This window comes from Heteronotia binoei, chromosome 9 (assembly GCF_032191835.1).
Source record: "Heteronotia binoei isolate CCM8104 ecotype False Entrance Well chromosome 9, APGP_CSIRO_Hbin_v1, whole genome shotgun sequence".
In the NCBI taxonomy this organism is placed as follows: Eukaryota; Metazoa; Chordata; class Lepidosauria; order Squamata; family Gekkonidae; genus Heteronotia; species Heteronotia binoei.
The window spans coordinates 103,376,165-103,395,772 of NC_083231.1; the positions used below are offsets into that span (position 1 = coordinate 103,376,165).

Sequence of the window (19,608 nt, forward strand, 5' to 3'; positions counted from 1 at the left end):
TTTTCTCCCCCCCCCCCCCCAAGGTTTCCTTTCCTGGGCTCTTTTCCCAGCGGGTCTCCTCCAGGGTTTCGACTTCGCGGGGTCCGCGCTCAATATGCAAATGAGGAGCCTGAGCAGCCCCGCCCCTTTGGGGGAGGGAGGGGCTGGCTGCGCAACGCAGCGCTCTCTGGCCCCCTCTCTCTCTCTCTCCAGCCTCCCCCCCCCCCAAGAAAGCCGGTCCTATAAGGAAGCGGGAGCCCGGCTGCGCCCCTCCTTCCGCCGCCGCCTGTTTCTGGACGCCTCTCCAAAGTTCTTGCCGTGCCCCCTTTATAGCTCCAGGAGAGCGGGAGGGATGGGGATGTTTTATCACCTTTGAGGGGCCGGGCCTGATCTGTCCGGGAGAGAGAGGGAGCGAAGGGAAGGCGCCGGCAGACAGAGAGAGCCGCGGCCGAGCCAGATCCGAGGAAGGAGAGGGGAGCGCAGCGCCCACTTGGGAAACGGAGGTTCCGAGTCGGGAGGGGGACTCCAGAGCCGTCGAACAGCCGGCGGCGCGCTAGGAGCGAGGAGAGAGAAGCCGAGCGGCTCCGGACTCGGTCGCGTTTAGACGGCCGAAGGAGAAGCGTCGCGGGTTCCCAGGAGAAGGGAGATCTTCTTTGGAGGCGGCGCGGAGGTCCCGGCGGGGGCGATTTTCTTCTTCTTCTTCGGAGCGGGAAGATTTTATGCCCAGAGGGAGAGGAGACCACTCCGGGCCCCCGCAAGCCGTCTAGGAGGCTGGAGTTGGAGATCTTTGCCCGAGAAGGGGCTTCCGGCGCTCGCAGCGGCTGGGTGGCTCTCCCCTGAGCGGGGGGCGAGGGGATTTCTGTTTCCCGGGAAGGTGACCTTTGGGGGCTGTTTCCCCCGTCTGCAGGAGGGAGAGACTTTTGGAAAGCTCGCTTCAACCCACGTTCCCTGGCGGCGAGGAGGGAGGAAGAAGCAAGAAAAGAAAAACGCGGAGGCCTTTCTGGAGGCGCCCCATACCCCCAGTTCTGGCAGAGCATCAGCCCCCCCACCCCGCTGCCCGTATCCCTCAATTTCCTTAAATCCTCTTCCTTGGGCATTTCCTTCGAGTTGCACTTTCCTATCCCAACGCGCCCTTTGCTCCTGCAGGGGGGGACGCCCGATCCCCAAGGAGGCCTCTCTCCGGGTACCCCTGGGGAGAGCCAGCCTCCCCCCACTCACTCAGAGAGCCCCTCACCGCTTGCTTCCTTTAGCCCCCGAAGGCTCAGCTCCTCCTTCCAGTCCTCCCAGATGCAGCCCTTCCCCGGGCGCACCACCCCCCTTTCCCAGCAGCCCCCCACGCCCCCCTCTTTCTCTCCCTTTCTGCAACGTTAGAAAGAGCGGGTCGGAGAAGGCGCCGGGCCCAGAGCGTCTCTAGGGCTTCATCCCCGGGCAGAGAGACCCCTGGACAGCCCCCCCCCCCCATCTCTCCTCATCCACTTTCCAAGCTCCGGGCCACTTTCTCTCCCGCTCCTTCTCCTGCCCGGGATCCCAGCCTCTCTGCGCTCTCCAAAGAGGGAGCCAGCCGCTCGGGGACCCCTCCCAGCCGACGCCGAGCCTTCCCTTCTGAGCCCCCAAAGCGGGCAGCCCGCGCAGCGACCCCCGAAGCTGGGCCTCGCCGCTGGCCCTGCCCGTCTCCCAAGCCCAGCGCCCCGACCGCTCCCCTGCCCGCCCCCGGTAGCGCCGCGGGGGCCTTCCCGGTGCGCCCCCTCGGAGGCCGGCCGCCCGGCGCGGGGATGCTGGCGGTGGGGCAGATGGATGGCAGCCCCCGGCAGAGCGCCTTCCTGCTCAGCAGCCCGCCGCTGGCCGCCCTGCACAGCATGGCCGAGATGAAGACCCCCCTCTACCCGGCCGCCGCCTACCCGCTGCCCCCCGCCGCCCTCTCCTCCGCCTCCTCCTCCTCGGCCGCCTCCTCCGCCTCCGCCTCGCCCTCGCCGCCCCTGGGCTCCCCCACGCCCGCCGCCCTCAAGCCGCCCAACCCCGGCGCCCTCCCCGCGCAGCAGCAGCAGCAGCAGCAGCAGCTCCTGGCCGCCACCCCGCACGGCATCAACGACATCCTCAGCCGGCCCTCCATGCCCCCCGCAGCCGCCGCCGCCGCCTCCGCCTCGCCCGCCGCCGCCGCCGCCGCCGCCGGCCTCCTCGCCGGCCTGCCGCGCTTCAGCAGCCTCAGCCCGCCGCCGCCGCCGCCGCCGCCCGCCCTCTACTTCAGCCCCAGCGCCGCCGCCGCCGCCGTGGCCGCCGTGGGACGCTACCCCAAGCCCCTGGCCGAGCTGCCCGGCAGGACCCCCATCTTCTGGCCCGGGGTCATGCAGAGCCCCCCCTGGAGGGACGCCCGCCTCGCCTGCACGCCGCGTGAGTAGCCGCCCCGCCCCGCCCCGCCGCACACGTCCAAGCCAGCCGGAAAGGGCATCCAGGCGCGCTGAGATCCCGCACCCGAAACCCTGCACTTTCCAACTGGGTTAGGCCAGGCCGCACAAGTCAAAAAAACAGTGGGAAAGGGCCTCCAGCGGTGCCCACTCCTGAGGTCGGGCACACGAAATAATGCGCTTTCCGTCCACTTTCCAACAGGGTTAGGCCAGGCCGCACAAGTCAAATCCAGTGGGAAAGGGCATCCAAAGTGCACTGTTTAGCGATGCCCTCTCCTGAGATCAGGCACAGGAAATAATGCACTTTCCATCCACTTTCCAACGGGATGAGGCCAGGTCACACAAGGGAAATCCAGTAGGGAAGGGCATCGAAAGTGCATCGTTTAGTGCGGGTGATCGCAGCCTTAAAGTGCCAAGGCTGCCTCCATTCTCAGGCCACATCCCATTGCTGGCTTCCCTGGTGTCTCTAACTTCGTGGCCTGACCAACGTTCCCTCCCTCTGAGCTGAGGAGTCTTGTCAGCAAAAATCCTACTTCGTGAGCTACTGGCGTGCGAGTTGTGAGCGGGCGATTTGGCTACGGGCATGAATTAGCTTGCTCCGGGGCCCTCTTTCCTGAGCGAAGACAAAACTGGGTGGGCCGGGAACGAAAAACCCTATGAGCTAGCTCACACTAACTCAGCTTAGAGGGAACACTGGCACTGATCTCTCTAGATTCCCCCGCCTTACATTCCCTGATAGCCTTTCTTCCAAGCTCCTTCAGTAGGCGCTCACTGCCCCCTCGAATGGGCACCCGCAAATCATTAGCCCTCCCAGACCCCTAAAGGCCTGCAGCCCGCCTCTGGACACCGTGGGGAACCCCCGCAACCTCCAGTGCCCCCTCTCCCCCCCCCCCGCTCAATTGTCCCCTGCCTTTCCCTCCTGTCTTCATTGGACACGGAGCCCCACATTCTGTCTCTTCTCTCCCCTTTCCTCTTGGACCTGGGAGCAGGAACGCATCAGTGGGCCCCCCGCTTCAGGGGTCTCCCTTCCACTTTCTGCCCTGATCTTCCCCCCACTAGAAGGCAGGGAAGCATCAACCTGCCAAGAACCCGGAGGAAAAGGAAAGGCCATGATTTTGTATTCCCTGCCCTGCTTTCTTCCGTGGGGCCTCTTGTGACGCGGCCTTGGGGCGTCAGATCCGAACCAGATTCCCGCAGACATTAAAACCCGTGGCATTTTCGGGGCGGGGGTGCGTAAGAGGCCTTGCAGGGCATTGTAACGGGGTTACTCTCTACCCACGTCTGCATTTTTGGGGGGGAGGGGGGCGACTTCTAAGTGTCCTTTGGTAAAGGGACAAGAGAACTCGTGGAGTAGCAGCCCCAGCTCTCTGCGCGCGCGCGTGGAGTAGCAGCAGCCCCAACGCTCTTCATCAACTCGTTGGGGGGTTTTCGAAGCTGTAGTTGGCTGCGGGGCTCGCAGCATCCCGGAGAGCGGCTGCCTCAAGGCCTCTCCTCTCGCCCAGGCCGCAGGAGCCTCGGAGCGGTGTGCGGGCCGCTCTTGCTGTCGCCGGTAGTTCTTGAGCGCGCTTGTCCTCGGGCCCTGGGTGGCTGGGCAAAGGATGCTTTTCAAAAGCAAGACGTTTCCGGAGTCCCCTTTGCAGTCTGTCGAGTTGCAGAGCTGGGGATGTTTTCTTCCAAACGAAAGTTGTCCCCAGCCGGCAGCCGCGTTTTCTGAAAGGGAAACCCCTCCCTGGGTTTTGGAAGGCGGCCGCTCCATTGGCGAACAGAGCCGGGCGAAGGGCTCCAGGCTGCAGCTGTACGCAAAACGACTCGGGAGTAAATAAAACGGGAACCTCCACGGGGATCAGCCTTGCGAGCGGTTCTCTGGAAGGGTCTGCGGGCGGCTTTTCCCGTTGCTGGATTTTGACCGCGGGGCTCGCCTCGTCCAAGAGAAATCGTAACTTCCATTTAGAACGCATTTCGGAGGGTCTCTTTAGAGGCGGTCCGTGTGAACGGGAGAATGTCAATTCGGAGCGAAAGGAACCCTTGTTGCGGAAAGTATTTCCTGCACCATTCGGCTCTGTATTATTTTTAAAAAAATTGTTTTGATTTTTTTTTAAACATTTATTTTTCTAGGGGATTTTTAAAAATCGAATACATTTCGGATACAGAAAGGCTCCGTTAAGTTTAGTAACAGTGATAGATTATCTGATTTCCTTCGTTCTTTCTTCACGGTCACCGCGTTCTGCAAGAAAGTAAAGGAAACGAAAGGGGGAGACGAAGAGAGTGAGGCCCGGTTCTTAAGCTCTTAAGTTTTCTTAAGAAGAATCATTTTAAAGGAATGAATTTAAGCCGTCCTTTCAATTGCCAGCCTAGGTTCTCAGACTATAAAGAGGGAACCCAGACCCTTTTGATGCACGCAACATCTTCATTTCCCACTGGAGATTCTCCCCCCCCCCCCATCATTATTTTATTTAAGGCGTGCTTGGTTTCTCCAAAATCACATGCGCAAAATTTTACGCTGTTTTTATTTTACTTTAAAAAAAACAAACCCAACCCCACAAAACCCAGTTCCTTCTCTTTCCTCTCTTCGTCCCTGTTCTCCAGACCAAGGCTCGATTTTGCTGGACAAAGACGGCAAAAGGAAACACACCCGACCGACCTTCTCCGGACAGCAGATCTTCGCCTTGGAAAAGACTTTTGAGCAAACCAAGTATTTGGCCGGCCCGGAAAGAGCCAGGCTGGCTTACTCGCTGGGCATGACGGAGAGCCAAGTCAAGGTGAGAGGAGAATGACGGTCCCCTTGCAGGGCTGGGCTTGAACACGGGAGGGAACCCAAGCCCGACCAAAAGGAAGCCGCCTCCCCCCCCCACCCCCCATTCCCTTTTCTCACCAAAGGGCGCCGGCTCTTGGTGGAGATCGAGGCTGCTTTTAGAAACCAGCGCCGGGGCCCGAAACTTTCCAAATGTCTGCGAAAACGCCACTGCTTTGAATCAGTTTGTCTCCTGCTCGGAAGCCAGATGGTTTTAATTGTTTTAATTCATTGAATTGCTGGTTGACTGCTTTTTAACTGTAGTTGGTTTTGTTGTAATCCGCCCTGAGCCCCTTCACGGGGTAGGGCGGAATAGAAATCCACAAAATAAATAAGTATAGAGTTGAATAAATAAATGTGTTCTCTTCGGGAGCAAATTGTTCCAAGAGGACAATATTTAGATGATGGTGATACTACTACTACTACTTCTAATAATAATAATAATAATAATAATAATAATAATAATAATAATAATAATAATAATAATAATAATAATAATAATAATACAGTGTTGCTTGGAACAGTAAGAATCCGCAATTCCCAAGAATTTAGCTGGATCTCTGCTTGCAGAACAGTGTCTGCCAGTTAGATATCTGACTGACAATTATCATGGCCCTCCTCTTTGCAGTTTCCAGTGTACAAACACAGGGTCATACTATCAAATCCACTTGTCCCGACCCCAAGTTTGGACCGTTTATCTTCCAGTTTAAACGAGCGATGATACGATTATGACCAGGTCTGCCTTCTTTCTAAATTAATCTGACGCTCTTCTCCACCCTCAGTCTGAAATATGTTCCCATGCAAAAAGTTTAATCCTTCCCCCCAAAATATCCAGAAGCCTGGGGGACTTTGGGGTGTCAACTCGAGTAGAAAGTCTTCAGGGTAAAGGGTTTCAGAGTCATTTGAAATGTCACCCCCAGGGTTGGTGGTGCTGGTGAAATCGTCTGAAGAGCTCGATCCAAAACTTCCCCCCAAAAGGTGGTTTGGCACAGGGGCTGGAATACACTGACCGATTCCAAAGCAGCCGGCAAAAAAGAAGCTTGCTGGAAATTGCAAGTCGCGACCTGAAGCCTCTCCTGGAGAATGGCACGAGCAGAAAAGCTATTTGCTTGTTTGTTTATTTCAAATAGGTCTAGACCCGAATTTTTCCAGGCATCCCTTAACCCATAGCCAGCATTTCTTCAGAGGCCCCAAAGGTTTGTAGGTTGCACGAGGGAGCCTGGCTCTTTATCAGCAGATTGGTCATATAGCGATAATATTTAGGATGCTGCTGCTTAGGATCCTGCAAAATGCCTTCTTCTCTGTCTACAGGACACGGCTGCATTATCAGTTTCGGTTTCGAGACTAGCAAAGTCTATGTCGCTGGCATTGAATCTTGCCCTTTTGGTTTGTGGATCACAGATTTGGACAGAGGAAAACCCAAGCCAGGAAATTCATTTCTCCCCATTGAAATCGACAACATTTTACAGAGTCTAACTGGGGTTAGATAGATGATCGCTGTGCTCTCTCTCCGCCCCCCCCCCCTTTTACGCGCATGTCTGAAACCTCACAATAGGGTGAACCGAAGAGACCTTTTTCTGAATGGGACCAGAATGGAGTTAACAAGCATAAAAGTAGATAAGGCGGCTCACAAAGCCCTCCCGCCACCCTTGAATGTGTTGATCTCAATGGAGAACTAGGCAGACCTGTCAAGTGGATTAGACAGGGGGAGAACCGGTTATTCTCCCCCGTCCCCTTTTTTCCCCCAAAGAGAAAATTCTCTAGACGTCCTTTGGAACAAATGTAGCTGAGCAGGTTGTGTGTGTGTGTGTAAAAGCGGGAGGGAGAGGATCCCTTTACGAATCGTCTCTTCTTCCTGGAGTTATCTTGGAGACCCTCATTTGTCAATGTAAATATGTCCAAAAGGCTGTGAATAAATTAGTACAGCCTTGCTTAACAGAAGCAAGAAGCCACCCACTTACTGTGGAGAGAGGTGATATATATAAAATAGCTAGAAAGGAAATGTTTATTGTAAATGGAGGGTTTCTTTCTTCATATCTGAGCGGAATAGAAGTGTGGTAAAGGAGATACAGCCCAGAACACTGAATTATTATTATTATTATTATTATTATTATTATTATTATTATTATTATTATTATTATTATTATTATTATTATTATTATTATTATTATTATTATTATTATTATTATGCAATTTCCAAGAACTTGGCTGGATCTCAAACTGCAGAACACGATCTACCAGTCAAATATCTGACTCTGACGATTCTTCTTCTTCTTCTTCTTCTTCTTCTTCTTCTTCTTCTTCTTCTTCTTCTTCTTCTTCTTCTTCTTCTTCTTCTTCTTCTTCTTCTTCTTCATCATCATCACCATCCTCATCATCACCATCATCATCATCTAGTTTTTGCCGGTCAGGAGATTCAAATCTTTGGGCAGAGTAGGAAGAAAGTATTGATCAGTTGCTAGACAACCCACTTTTTGTTTCAAAATTTTTTTATTGTAATTATGAATATGATCAGGGGTAAAAACGGTGAGGGAAGGGGAAGAGGGAAAGGGGGGGGATGAGGGATGAGAAGATATTGTACACGTCTTCACTCTCTTTCAACCCATAGGTGGTAGACTTCTATACTATAACATTTCAACACCTTAAAACTCTATAAAAAATTCCCATTTTTCTTTATCCATTCAAAGAAAGGACATCTCTCCAACGCTTCTTGCTTAGGTTTATCATTTAAAATGTCTGTCAACCTCCATTTCAGCTGTTTCTATATTTTCTGTGTCAATTCTTCTATAGTTGGTACTTCTTTCTTTTTCCAGTGTTTGGCAAAAATTATTCTGGCTGCAGTTACACTTTTGACTGGGACAGATTTTGACACACAGGGGATCGATGGGGGGGGAGAGTTTTTAATAAACCTGTCAAAATTTGATTGTTTTCAATGGGAATTGAAAGGACTAGCTTTTTCCTGGCTTGAGCTCCTTCGTATTATTTTGCATCAAGTGTAGCAGAAGTAGCCCAGCTTAATTCATCTGGGAAAGGAGAGGTGAACATATCAGCTCCTTACCCTAAAGTGCATTCCATTGTGTCCAATGGGCTTTCCTTCAAAATAAGGTTGAAGTCGCCTGCACTTTTACTTGGAGGCTAGTTTCATTGATGACAGAAAGGGGCTTATGTTCGATCTGATGCGTGCAAATGAGTGTAGAGTTTCCGTGTTGCTTCGAAGGCAGAGCATGCCGAAGTGTAGCCTTCAATGCCGTCGTGTTTCTGGGGATTGGGAGGACTGTTTGGGAAGGAAGCCAGGTTGAAGTTCCACCAAGATGGTTTGCATAAGATGGGGAAGGGGGAGGGCAGTATTAATTATATAGAGAAGCAGTTCAGCCTTAAAAATAGAACAAACACACTCCCAAATTACAAAACAGAAGAAGCAAGCATGCAAAATGAAGGGGGTGGGGGGTGGGAAGAGGGCTGAACTTGGATCTAATTGGTCAAACTTGTTTCCACCCCTTTCCTCTCTCTTTTAGAAGCACATGGTGATGGCGTTCACTCTGAATTACACTGAAGCACAGCAATGACAAATAACTAGGGGGGGTGTTCCTTATTTTCACGGCATAGATGAGGGGGCGGGGGTCACTCTTGATGCACACTTTTTAAAAGTCTGGATTAAAGTGTGCAAGGATGGTGGGAGGCATCTGGAAAGTAAGTAAGAGGGAGAAAAGAAGGAAATGCAGAGTGAAAAAAAAATAAGGACATCTTAGGATTCAGTATTTGGTCTGCAGTCCTGTGTACCTTGTGGATGCTTAAGCCATTGAGATTGAAGCAAAATAACTGTATAGGGTTGAATAAACGAAGATTCCTGCTATAAGGAATGATAATAAACAGCCGAAACAAACAGCTGTGCATGTGAAATCCCTTTAATTAAGACGTTAGTGGGGACAGGAATCCAGGTTAGTTGGGCATCACCTAAGCAAAGTTAAACCCTTTTGAATGCCATCAGTTCCCCCAAAAGAAGGCTAAGCAAAATAGATAGGGCGGCTGTTGAAGCATATGGAATTTAAAAGTGCTTAAAAGGTGAATGGTTATCATAATTGTATTTTAAAACAGGGCAGCCACCTACCTGGTTCTTTTCTGCATAACAGGGGGGTGGGGGAGGAAACAGGTCTCTGCCCCAAGGAACTTTCAGACTTAGAAGTGTAGTAAAGGAGATACAGCCCAGGAAAGGAAGGGTTGAAAGGATGTGAATAAATACGGCTGGGGGGGAAGTCTGAGGTTCAAAACCAAGAATTTCCCACAACACCAACACACATTCCAAAGAACTGTGAAGCTATAACTCAAAATGCAGTAAGCATTCCAATTATTTTATGTAATAAGTACTTTAAAACACAGCCTCTGATCTGCAGTTCCAACAGGCTAACATTTTATTTCTTAAAATGAGCTGTATTTTCTGAATGCTATGCATTGTTTGAAGACAGGCTAGTGACAGTACCACAAAGCCAATGCATGTTCCTAGTCCAAAGTGCTTATAAGTAAGGGGCTGTTAACAACTGTGTGCTGATTATTATTATTGTTATTATTATTATTACTATTATCATCATCATCATTATTAAACAGCAATCACTGGAGCTAATGTAATATTACTGGCATTCATACAGCGATAGATTTATTAATAGCACTGTCAGTGATTTGCTTGCATTTTTATAAGATTTGTGACAATATACATGTGAAGTAGTTTGCATAAAACTTTACATGTTTTTGGGGTTTTCAAGGCAAGAGATGATCAGGAGCGGTTTGCCTTCCTCCACATAGAGGACTTCTGTGGTGGTCTCCCATCCCTATACTAGCCAGAGCCAATCCTCCTTACTAGGATTGTCTAGAGTACCAGTCTTTTGGGAGCACCGAATTATATGAACATATGAAGCTGCCTTATGGACCCTTGGTCCATCAAAGTCAGTATTGTCTACTTAGACTGGCAGCGGCTCTCCAGGGTCCCAAGCTGAGTTTTTTCACACCTATTTGCCTGGACCCTTTTTTGGAGATGCCGGGGATTGAACCTGGGACCTTCTGCTTCCCAAGCAGATGCTCTACCACTCAGCCACCATCCCTCCCTGTTGGGTGACCACCATACGACTCCGTGACATTATCAGTGTGTGCGTGTGTGCCAGAAGTTAGCCTTGCCTAGGTTGTCAGACAGTCTAGGGCTAGCCGTGCTCTTTAGCTTCCAAGGTATGGCAAGACTAGGCTAGCCTGGGCCAACCAGGTCTGGGTATAAATTTTTCTTCCTTAGCAAATAAATAACATGCACATAGTCAATTAACAATGTCTAAGAGTAACGGTAGTGGAAGTAAATGATTAGATATACTGATGAGATTGGCTACCAGTAATACTCAAGGTGGTGATAATAAATAATGGCTAAGGACACCAGCGCAATCGTAACCTTATTTATGTGGAGTGAAATCCTATTGATCCTAAGGGAAGTTACATCTCTGTATTTAAAGAGGGCACCTCTAGATGGGAATGCACATCCCTTTGCATATCAAAAGACACGCATTCCATTTTGTGGGGCTCACATGTGATGTGATGTCAACAGGGAGACACCGAGAGAGGCACAGCATCAGTGGTGCATATGGGAGACTCCTGTTTAGGGTTGCAATTTAAATTTTTAGACTGACAGTCCCCTGGTAACAAAGCTGTCACTATAATAATGGCACAGTGACTTCACTGGTGACAATCACACAAGTTGCTTTTTGCTGTGTGATTAGCGGTGCCTCTGATTAACTTCATTCCATTTTCTGTTGGTTTTATGCAATTCCAGCACACTTCCAAAGTGGTACCAGAATCCCTGTCTCTACAAGAAAAAATACTACAGTGTGGTATGCTCTAAGCAGGGGTGGTATACTCTAAGCAGAATACTCTAAGCAGGGGTGGAATTCCAGCAGGAGCTGCTTTGCATACTGGGCCACACACCCCTCTTTTTTGTAAGCTCTTGGAGGATTGGCTACATCAGGGGTGTGTGGCCTGATATGCAAGAGCTCCTGCTAGAATTTCACCCCTGTGTTAATGTGTCTCTAATACTGATGTTAGGAAGTAAGCTGGGGTTGAGCTGATTTGTGGCACATGGCTGTTAGTGATATTTTCTCGAATATCTCAGTATCTTTGTCATTTTTTTAAAAAAGTGCAGTGATGATATTATTGTTATGCTCTTGCTGACTTCATTGCAGTATTGTTGATGGAAAGTTGTGGTTAATATTCAGTAGTATTCTTCCTGAGCTTTTGATATGGTTTTTAAATTTCATTTTATTGACTTCATTTATACCCTGCCTTTCTCCATAATGGGAACTCAAAGTGGGTTCCATCATTCTCTTTTCCTCCATTTAATATTCACAACAGCCTTCAATGTAGATTAGACTGAGAGTGTGTGACTGCCCCAAGGTCAGCCAGCAAAATTCCATGGCAGAGTGGGGATTCAAACCCAGGGTCTTCCAGATCCTTGTCTGGGACTCTAACTACTATCCCACACAGGGCTTTTTTTGTAGCAGGAACTCCTTTGCATATTAGGCTACACACCCCTGATGTAGCCAATCCTCCAAGAGCTTACAGGGTTCTTAGTACAGGACCTACTGTAAGCTCCAGTAGGATTGACTACATCCAGAGGGTGTGGCCTAATATGCAAATGAGTTCCCACTACAAAAAAAGCCCTGTATCGATGTAATAATAATTAAACACTTCAGCAGCAGCAGTTGCTGCTGCTGCTGCTGCTGCTGCTGCTACTACTACTTGAAATAGGGTTTGGATAATTTACACTGAAGTCTCAGGAGACAACAGAATAGAAAAGAAAGAACAGGAGAAGATTGTTAAATACCAAGACCTTCAAACAGAGTTAGAGCACCTCTGGTAGAAGAAGGTGACCATTGTGCCAGTTGTCCTTGGAGCCCCTGGAGTGCCTACATGTCTCGGGGAACATCTGGACATTCTGGGCACTGAACAAATAACACCAGCTCAGCTCCAGAAGACAGTGTTGCTTGGAACAGTAAGAATCCTATGAAGGATGCATCTGCAATTCCCAAGAATGTGATTGGATCTCAAATTGCAGAACATCAACTACCAGTCAAAAACCTGACTGTGATAATTCATAATATTATATAGGACCACTTTCTGATGTTTAAAATCAATGAGAGATCTTTGAATAGATTTCAGATTTTATCCTCTGGGCTTATGCTTTCCTGAAAAAAGACTTCACAAGGGACTCTGGCCACAACTATGTGTTTATGCTAGGGTGCCCAGTAGATCTGATGCCAGTAAGGGCTGTCTGTGTAAAATAATAGCTGCTTTACAGGAATAGCAGCTACTCCATACTACAGCAGCAACAGAAGGAAAGAAGATAATTCTGCCTTTATCCTCTAGAGGGATGTCTGTAAATCTGCTTTGGAGTGTATAAAAGAACGGAAGAAATATCTATAGGAATGGGGGGGGTTGGTAGGAAAAAGTCCAGCAAGAACTCATTTGCATATTAGGCCACACCCCTGACACCAAGCCAGCCAGAACTGTGTTCCTGCTAAAAAAAAAAAAGGCCTGTATAGGAAAGAGAGAAAGAGAAAGAGAAAAAGAAGGAAGGAATCGAGAGTTGTAAAGGTAGATCCTTAATATGAAAGCAGGAACTATGGAAGTCCCAGTAATAACTAGCACAGTCACCCAATTAAAGAAATCTTAGTTGATTAACCATGTGAATTTAGTTAACCAGGAAACTGATTAAATTTGCATGAATTTGTATAAAATGACAAACATTTTACAGATAAATGTTATGGGTTTATTATGCTGATCTCTTGGTTAGTTAAGGCAGCATATGCTATTGTCCCCTTTATCTTCCTAACAACCCTGTATGTTAGTGGACACTGAAAAATGACTGGCTCAGTGATTGGAACCAGCATCTCTTGGCCTGGGTTCCTAGTCCAGTTTACAAACCCATCGTGCCTGCCATAATCTTATGAAAGGCATTCCCTGTGTATGTGTGAGAGAATTGGGGGGAGGGGAATAACTCTTCAAAAATTGTACCTGTCACCAGTGTTCCCTCTAAGCTGATTTTGTGCAAGCTAGCTCACAGTTTTTTAGCTTCTGGCTCACACGTTTTTGTCTTAGCTCAGGAGAAATGGTCTCAGAGCATACTCGTCTATGTGGTAACTCACAGCTTTAATGCCAGTAAATTGCAAAGTAGAATTTTTGCTCCCAAGACTCCACAGCTTACAGGGAGTCACTCACCATTTCTGTAAACAGCATTTACAATCATTGCTTTTATTTGCTGCACAACAAACTGGTGATACATTTTTAATCAGACAACTGTAATCAGTTAACCTAACCAGTTCATTGACCAAATGCTCCAATCTTGTAGAAACGGCATGCCAGCAACGCGATGATCATAATAATCGGGGCTTTTTTGTAGCAGGAACTCCTTTGCCTATTGGGCCACACACCCCTGATGAAGCCAATCCCCCAAGAGTTTACAGCAGGCCCTGTAATAAGAGCCCTGTAAGCTCCTGGAGGATTGGTTACATCAAGGGGGTGTGACCTAATATGCAAAGGAGTTCCTGCTACAAAAAAAGCCCTGATAATAATACAATCAACATATGTAGACTGCAACCATTGCTGCAGTATAGTATCTTCATGGTTATGTGCACGAAAGCTTATACACAGAATTAAACTTTGTTGTTCTTAAAGATGGCACTACTGGACTCAGACTTTGGAATAATAATTGTGATGAGGATGTCTGTTCTGTGGGGAACGCTGGAAAATGTTCTCTATGGAAAGTATGCTTAGGATGGCGTTGATGTAATCAGTTCTTGTTTTAGAAAGAAGACTTTGGTTTAGCTGCTTTTGCTCTAGGACACAATTCATCTGGAAGTTTTTTCTGCACAAGCCAAACCGAAGTAAACAAGAGCCCTGCAAGAGCTTTGCCGTTCCCAGCCCCCATTACTTTCCATGGGGGGGGGGATTTCACAGCAGATGCGGCTCCCTTAAGGTGCTAATCGTTTGGTCTCAGACGCTGCACTCTTGGAATCAAACTGAAGGCACATCCAAATGCTTCCTTTAAACTAGGCTGCGCATCAGGCAATCGGCTTGCTGATTTTATGTGACCAAGAGAGTCAAAATCCAGAACTGGAGTGGGAGACCCCCTTGAAATACCAGGAAAGCAGAGCAGGCTTTCTTCAGCCACCTCCCTGAATATCCTCCAGGCCCTCAGTAGAGGTCAGTCACCAGAGGTCACCATGACTTCCAGGTGCAGGCACAAAAATAGAAAAATACGCACCCCCCCCCCCCCCAATCCAAGCATTTCAGTCTTTGTTGGGATGCAAACCAGAAGGCAGAGGCTTGTAGAAGTGGTAGGTAGCCATGCTGTGTTTAGAATGACTGCCATTGCTGCATACATGTCTTTCCCCCACCCCAGAGTACTTAATCTAGGTTAACAACCACTCCAGGGTTAATACGGTCAACCATAAGCATTGAGCCAGTAAAAACCATGCTTGTAAATGGAGCCAGGTTGGCAAGGCATACTGAGGAGCAATATAGTTCAGATGGGGGTGGGGTGGGGGGGAAATATCTGTTTTCTTCTTCTTTCAAGCTTTTTATTATCCACATGGCGCAATGGGTAGAGAGCGTTGGCCTAGGATCCCGGTCTGAATCCTTGCTTCACCATGGAAGCTTGCTGTGTGACCTTGGGCAGGTCGCCCACTTTCAGCCTTCCTCACAGGGGCGTCATGAATATAAAATGGAGGCGAGGAGGAGAATGACGTCAGCAGCTCTGGGTCCCCATGGGAGAGGAAGGCGGGGTATAAATGAAGCCAATAAAAATCAAACAAACAAACACATGGCAAAGAGGCTAAGTGAAAAAGTCAATGGGCAGGAAACTGTATAGACCGGTTTATTTATTGATGGTTTATGTACAACGTTTACGGGCTCACATTTCTCCCAAGCAACTCCTGAGCATATTAGGCTGACTGAAACAAGGAATTTTTTCCCTTTTTTTTCAAATCGGTATTTGTTCCTGAACTGGGTTTTTGTAGAGACATTCTTGGGGATGAATTAAAAGTAAGTTAAAATGATTCAGCTGTCAACAAAATCAAAGTAAAATCAAAGCAGTGCCAGATTAAACCTTGTGAAGGCCCCTAGGCAAAATCTTGGGGGCCCCCTCTCAAATTATCTCAGTCAGAGCACCCCCTCCCCACTGCTCATGGTCCCCACGGCAGCTTTCAGGCACCTTCTCAAAAGCCCCTTTGACAAAGCTGTGGGGGAGAGGCACAGAGAGGCAAACTTGGTGACAACGCCAGCAGCAGCTGCTCCAGGCAATTCAAGCAAAGAGCGGCTCAGTTGCTGGCTGCATGTGCAGGCTGGGAGGGCTGCAAGCAGTGGGAAAATGGGGGGGGGGAGAGACAGCCTGGGGCCCCTAAGGGCATGGGGGCCCATAGGCCAGTGCCTACTTGACCTAATTGTTAATCCGGCCTTGTAAGAAGGCTGGCAGAGGTTAGCTTTTGGGGTTCAGAATGACTGCTCAGTCACTCCTTTCTTCCGATTGGTCGCTGGCTGCCCCCCACCCCACCCCCAGCCGGTCCCAAAGTAGCAAAAGCAGGATTGCACGAGGCTGCTTTAAAAGGGAACCTCCTTCACCAACTGATGACCTCATCTCATGGCCTGGCTGGCCTGCCCAGGAAATATGCAAGAAGGCATCCGTCTCTTGCTCTCTGGGCATGCCTATGAGCAGACCATCCTTCCAAAAGGAGAGCTGTGTAAGAGCTTGCAGCTAAACAAGTGGGATTCTGTGACACGCTCGGTCCCATCCTGAGGACGCCTGTTCAAGATCATATGTCATTCTCTTCACCATTCCTCTGAATCAGTTCCTGTTATTACTATAGAGGGGGGAAACCCAGGAAAGTAAACATTGTCACATACAAAAGTCATGCAACACCCATTAACTATCTTGCCTAACAATCTGGCTAATAAGTCAGCAAGGGGAGTGGTTATTGTTTTGGACTGGGCCAGGGGTGGCCAAACTTGCTTAATGTAAGAGCCACAGAGAATAAGTATCAGGTTTGAGACCCTCAAGACATGAACATCAGATGTTTGAGAGCAGAAGGCAGGCAGGCAAAAATAGATGGGGAGGGAGGGAGAGGTAGAAAGAAAACAACTTTAACTTTAAACACATTCTCCAAGCTGTTGGCTGGCTTGGAAAAATGATTGGAAGAGACAAATGCCTTCTCCAAGCTGGCTGATGGGGGGGGGGGGGGGCTTTGAGAGCCACTCAATATGTGTGAAAGGGCCACATGTGGCTCCTGAGCCACAGTTTGGCCACCCCTAGACTAGGAAGAAGAAGAAGATATTGGATTTATATCCCGCCCTCCACTACAAATCTCAGAGTCTCAGGGTGGCTCACAATCTCCTTTACCTTCCTCCCCCGCAACAGACACCCTGTGAGGTGGGTGGGGCTGGAGAGGGCTGTCACAGCAGCTGCCCTTTCAAGGACAACCTCTGCCAGAGCTATGGCTGACCCAAGGCCATTCCAGCAGCTTCAAGTGGAGGAGTGGGGAATCAAATGTGATTTGTGCATCCGCCATGGTTACTTTGTTATATATACTATTAATTAATATTTTGTTATGTTTATTAACTTTTCTGTTTGGCCTTGCCGTTCAAATTTTATTTATTTATTTAGAAAAGTGACGGCGAGTGGTATGTGGAAGCGAAATAAAACAGGAATACAGGGGCGCTATAGAAAGAAGCCCTGGATGCATTCCACCAGACTTTCAATGACTTTCACCCCACCATCAACCTGACAATGAACCAGTCTATGCAAGAAATACATTTTCTGGACACTGTTTATTAGGTCAAGATGGGTAGTCACGTTAGTCTGTCTGCAGCAGTAGAAAAGAGCAAGATTCCAGGAGCACCTGAAAGACTAACAACATTTGTGGCAAGCAATGAGTTTTGGTGAGTCACTCCCTACTTATTCAGATATTCAGTGACTCCTGAAAGCTTTGCCACAAATTGCATTAGGTTGCGCCACATAAAATGAAATAAATCGAATAAAGTAAAGTAAAGTAAAATCTGTAGACTGACTTCATCAGGCTCACTGAGCACCCATTAGTCTTCAAGCTGCCGCTGGGCTCACCTTGACCACTTCCCCACTAGCCTTATGCCCCCCTCACGCTCCTCTTCTCCACGGGGCTTCCATTGGATTTCATGCGATCTGTCCCCCGGCTGCAACTAGCTTCGCCTTTTTTGCACAGCAAACAGAAACCGGGACCAATTTCGCACTAGACCTTTAATCCTGGTTTAGCCCTGTGCCCAAACTGACATTCTACACTAGAATCAGAGAACCCAGCTCTATGACTCTATGATTTTAGTGTAGAATGTCAGTTTGGGGACAGGGCTAAACCAGGATTAAAGGTCTCCTGCGAAATTGGTTGGGTTTTTAGAGGATCTTGTCTGCTGTGCCAGTTGCAGCCTTGGGGCAGCTTGTGGAAATGGAAGTTCCCCTGAGAAGAGGAGAGTGAGAGTGAGGTAAGGATAGTGGGAAGCCGGTCCTTTTCTTTTGCTGCCGCAGAGCCATGCAGCTACCCAGGCTAACCCAATTCATTTCGGATTAACTAATCCGGATTAATTTAATCCGGATCGAGGAGTGAGGTTCTGCGGGGTGGCCACTCCTGGTCGCCAGAGCGCTTCCCTCCGGTCCCTCTCTGTTCAGCCTTCTTCCTCTCTCCTCCTCAGGTGTGGTTCCAGAACCGGCGGACCAAGTGGCGGAAGAAACACGCGGCGGAGATGGCGACGGCCAAGAAGAAGCAGGACTCGGAGACGGAGCGGCTGAAGGGCGCGTCGGAGAACGAGGAGGAGGACGACGACTACAACAAGCCCCTGGACCCCAACTCCGACGACGAGAAGATCACGCAGCTGCTCAAGAAGCACAAGACCGGCGGCGGGGCGGCCGGCAGCGCCAGCAGCAGCCTCCTGCTGCACACGTCCGAGACCGACGGCTCCTCCTAGACGCCCGCGGCGGAAGGGGACGGGACTGCTCCGCTGAGACGCGCCTACAGATCTATTTTTCTATGGAGCCCCGCCGCGGGGAGGAGCCCGAGAGACTCTGGGTTGGACGGCGCCGTCTGCCCGGGACTTTGGCGCGCCGCTCCCTCTTCTTCTCACCCGGGTGGTGGTGGATAGATCCGACGGACTCGCAGCCTCTCCAGCTGGCTAGAAGGAGCCCGGGGAGGCTGGGCTGGGGCCGCTCTTTGTAAATACCCGCCAGGCGGATTCCCCAGCCTGGGACTATTGAACGTGTAAAATACCGGGGGTAGGGGGGGGCGGGGTTAGAAGGCGCGATTTCGTCGGGTTTCTGTCTCTTTCTGGCCCCTGGGGCTTGCGGGAACGTAGAGTCTGCAAGTCTTCTCGTTTTGGTTGCAGAGTAGTGGGATTTGTGGCAGACTGACGGGGGAGGGGGGCGGGATTTCTTCCTTTGGAGCAGACCATTCTCTCTCTCCCTCCCCCACCCCTCCAGTTACCGTGCGGATGGGTGCAAGGATTTGGGCCCAGCAAAGGAAAGGAGGGGAGAATAGTTTTTTTTAAAGTTGTTATCTCCAACCAACTATTATGGTTGTCAGCTTCGGGGTTACACAGGAGTTTTCCTCACGCAGGAAGCAGCGTTCTGTGTCACCGGGGCTATGATCACACACACTAAATAATGCACTTTCAATCCACTTTCAATGCACTTTCCGGCTGGATTTTGCCAATTCACACAGTAAAATGCAGTTGGAAAGTGGATTGAAAGTGCATTATTTAGTGTGTGTTTGATCGCAGCCCTCGACACTCACATCGTTGGTTCCAACTGAGAACTGCGGCCCCAGCAGCACAATTCGTCGGGGGTTAGTTTCCTTTGAAATCGATCAGACACACTTCGATGTAAATAGGCCGGCCCCCGTTAGTTGTCACACACGGCCCTCTCGGTTTCTTTTCAGCTTTGACGGGAGCCCCAGACAAGGGAGAGATCTTGGAAACCTCGCCTCAGATATCAGCGCGGTGTTTGGTTGTTGTTTTAATTGCTGTGCGGAGGGGGCGGGGTTAAGGCCTGGGAAGAGACGCTCGTTAGAACAGCGACGTGCAGAAATTGGCTGACTTTCCCAGTAAACCCGCGATTTAAAGGGTTTTTAGCTTAAAAACGACAAATTCCTTGGTGTTTTTAGATGTTGCACTGAAAATATGGAATGGTCTCTCTCTGTCTCCCTCTCTCTGTCTGTCTCTCACTCACATAACGAATACTATAGAATGTAAATTGTTCCCCCCCCTTTTTTTAAAAAAAGAAAAGAAAAGCTAATAATAATGTCCTATTAGCATCTTAACCTTTTATTAATTTATATGGCAACTTTTCGGTTTGTGAAGAGAACGAAAACCTTTGCAAGACCAATTCCACGCAATGCA

General features: G+C 49.3%; 1 protein-coding gene across 1 annotated transcript; it reads left to right on the forward strand.

Annotated features, from left to right (window-relative positions):
• Positions 1 to 1,751: 1,751 nt before the first annotated feature.
• On the forward strand, positions 1,752 to 18,183 carry NKX6-1 (NK6 homeobox 1). The gene is made up of 3 exons (XM_060247349.1): positions 1,752 to 2,367; positions 4,968 to 5,140; positions 17,911 to 18,183. The coding sequence occupies exons 1-3, from the start codon at positions 1,752 to 1,754 to the stop codon at positions 18,181 to 18,183; spliced, it is 1,062 nt and encodes a 353-aa protein (XP_060103332.1).
• The last annotated feature ends 1,425 nt before the right edge of the window (positions 18,184 to 19,608 follow it).

Excerpts from the sequence above, each read along its gene's own strand:
- NKX6-1 (XM_060247349.1), top strand. The coding sequence starts at position 1,752 with ATGCTGGCGGTGGGGCAGATGGATGGCAGCCCCCGGCAGAGCGCCTTC. Across the intron at positions 2,368-4,967 it reads CCGCCTCGCCTGCACGCCGC|ACCAAGGCTCGATTTTGCTG; the intron begins GTGAGTAGCCGC and ends CCTGTTCTCCAG. Across the intron at positions 5,141-17,910 it reads TGACGGAGAGCCAAGTCAAG|GTGTGGTTCCAGAACCGGCG; the intron begins GTGAGAGGAGAA and ends TCTCCTCCTCAG.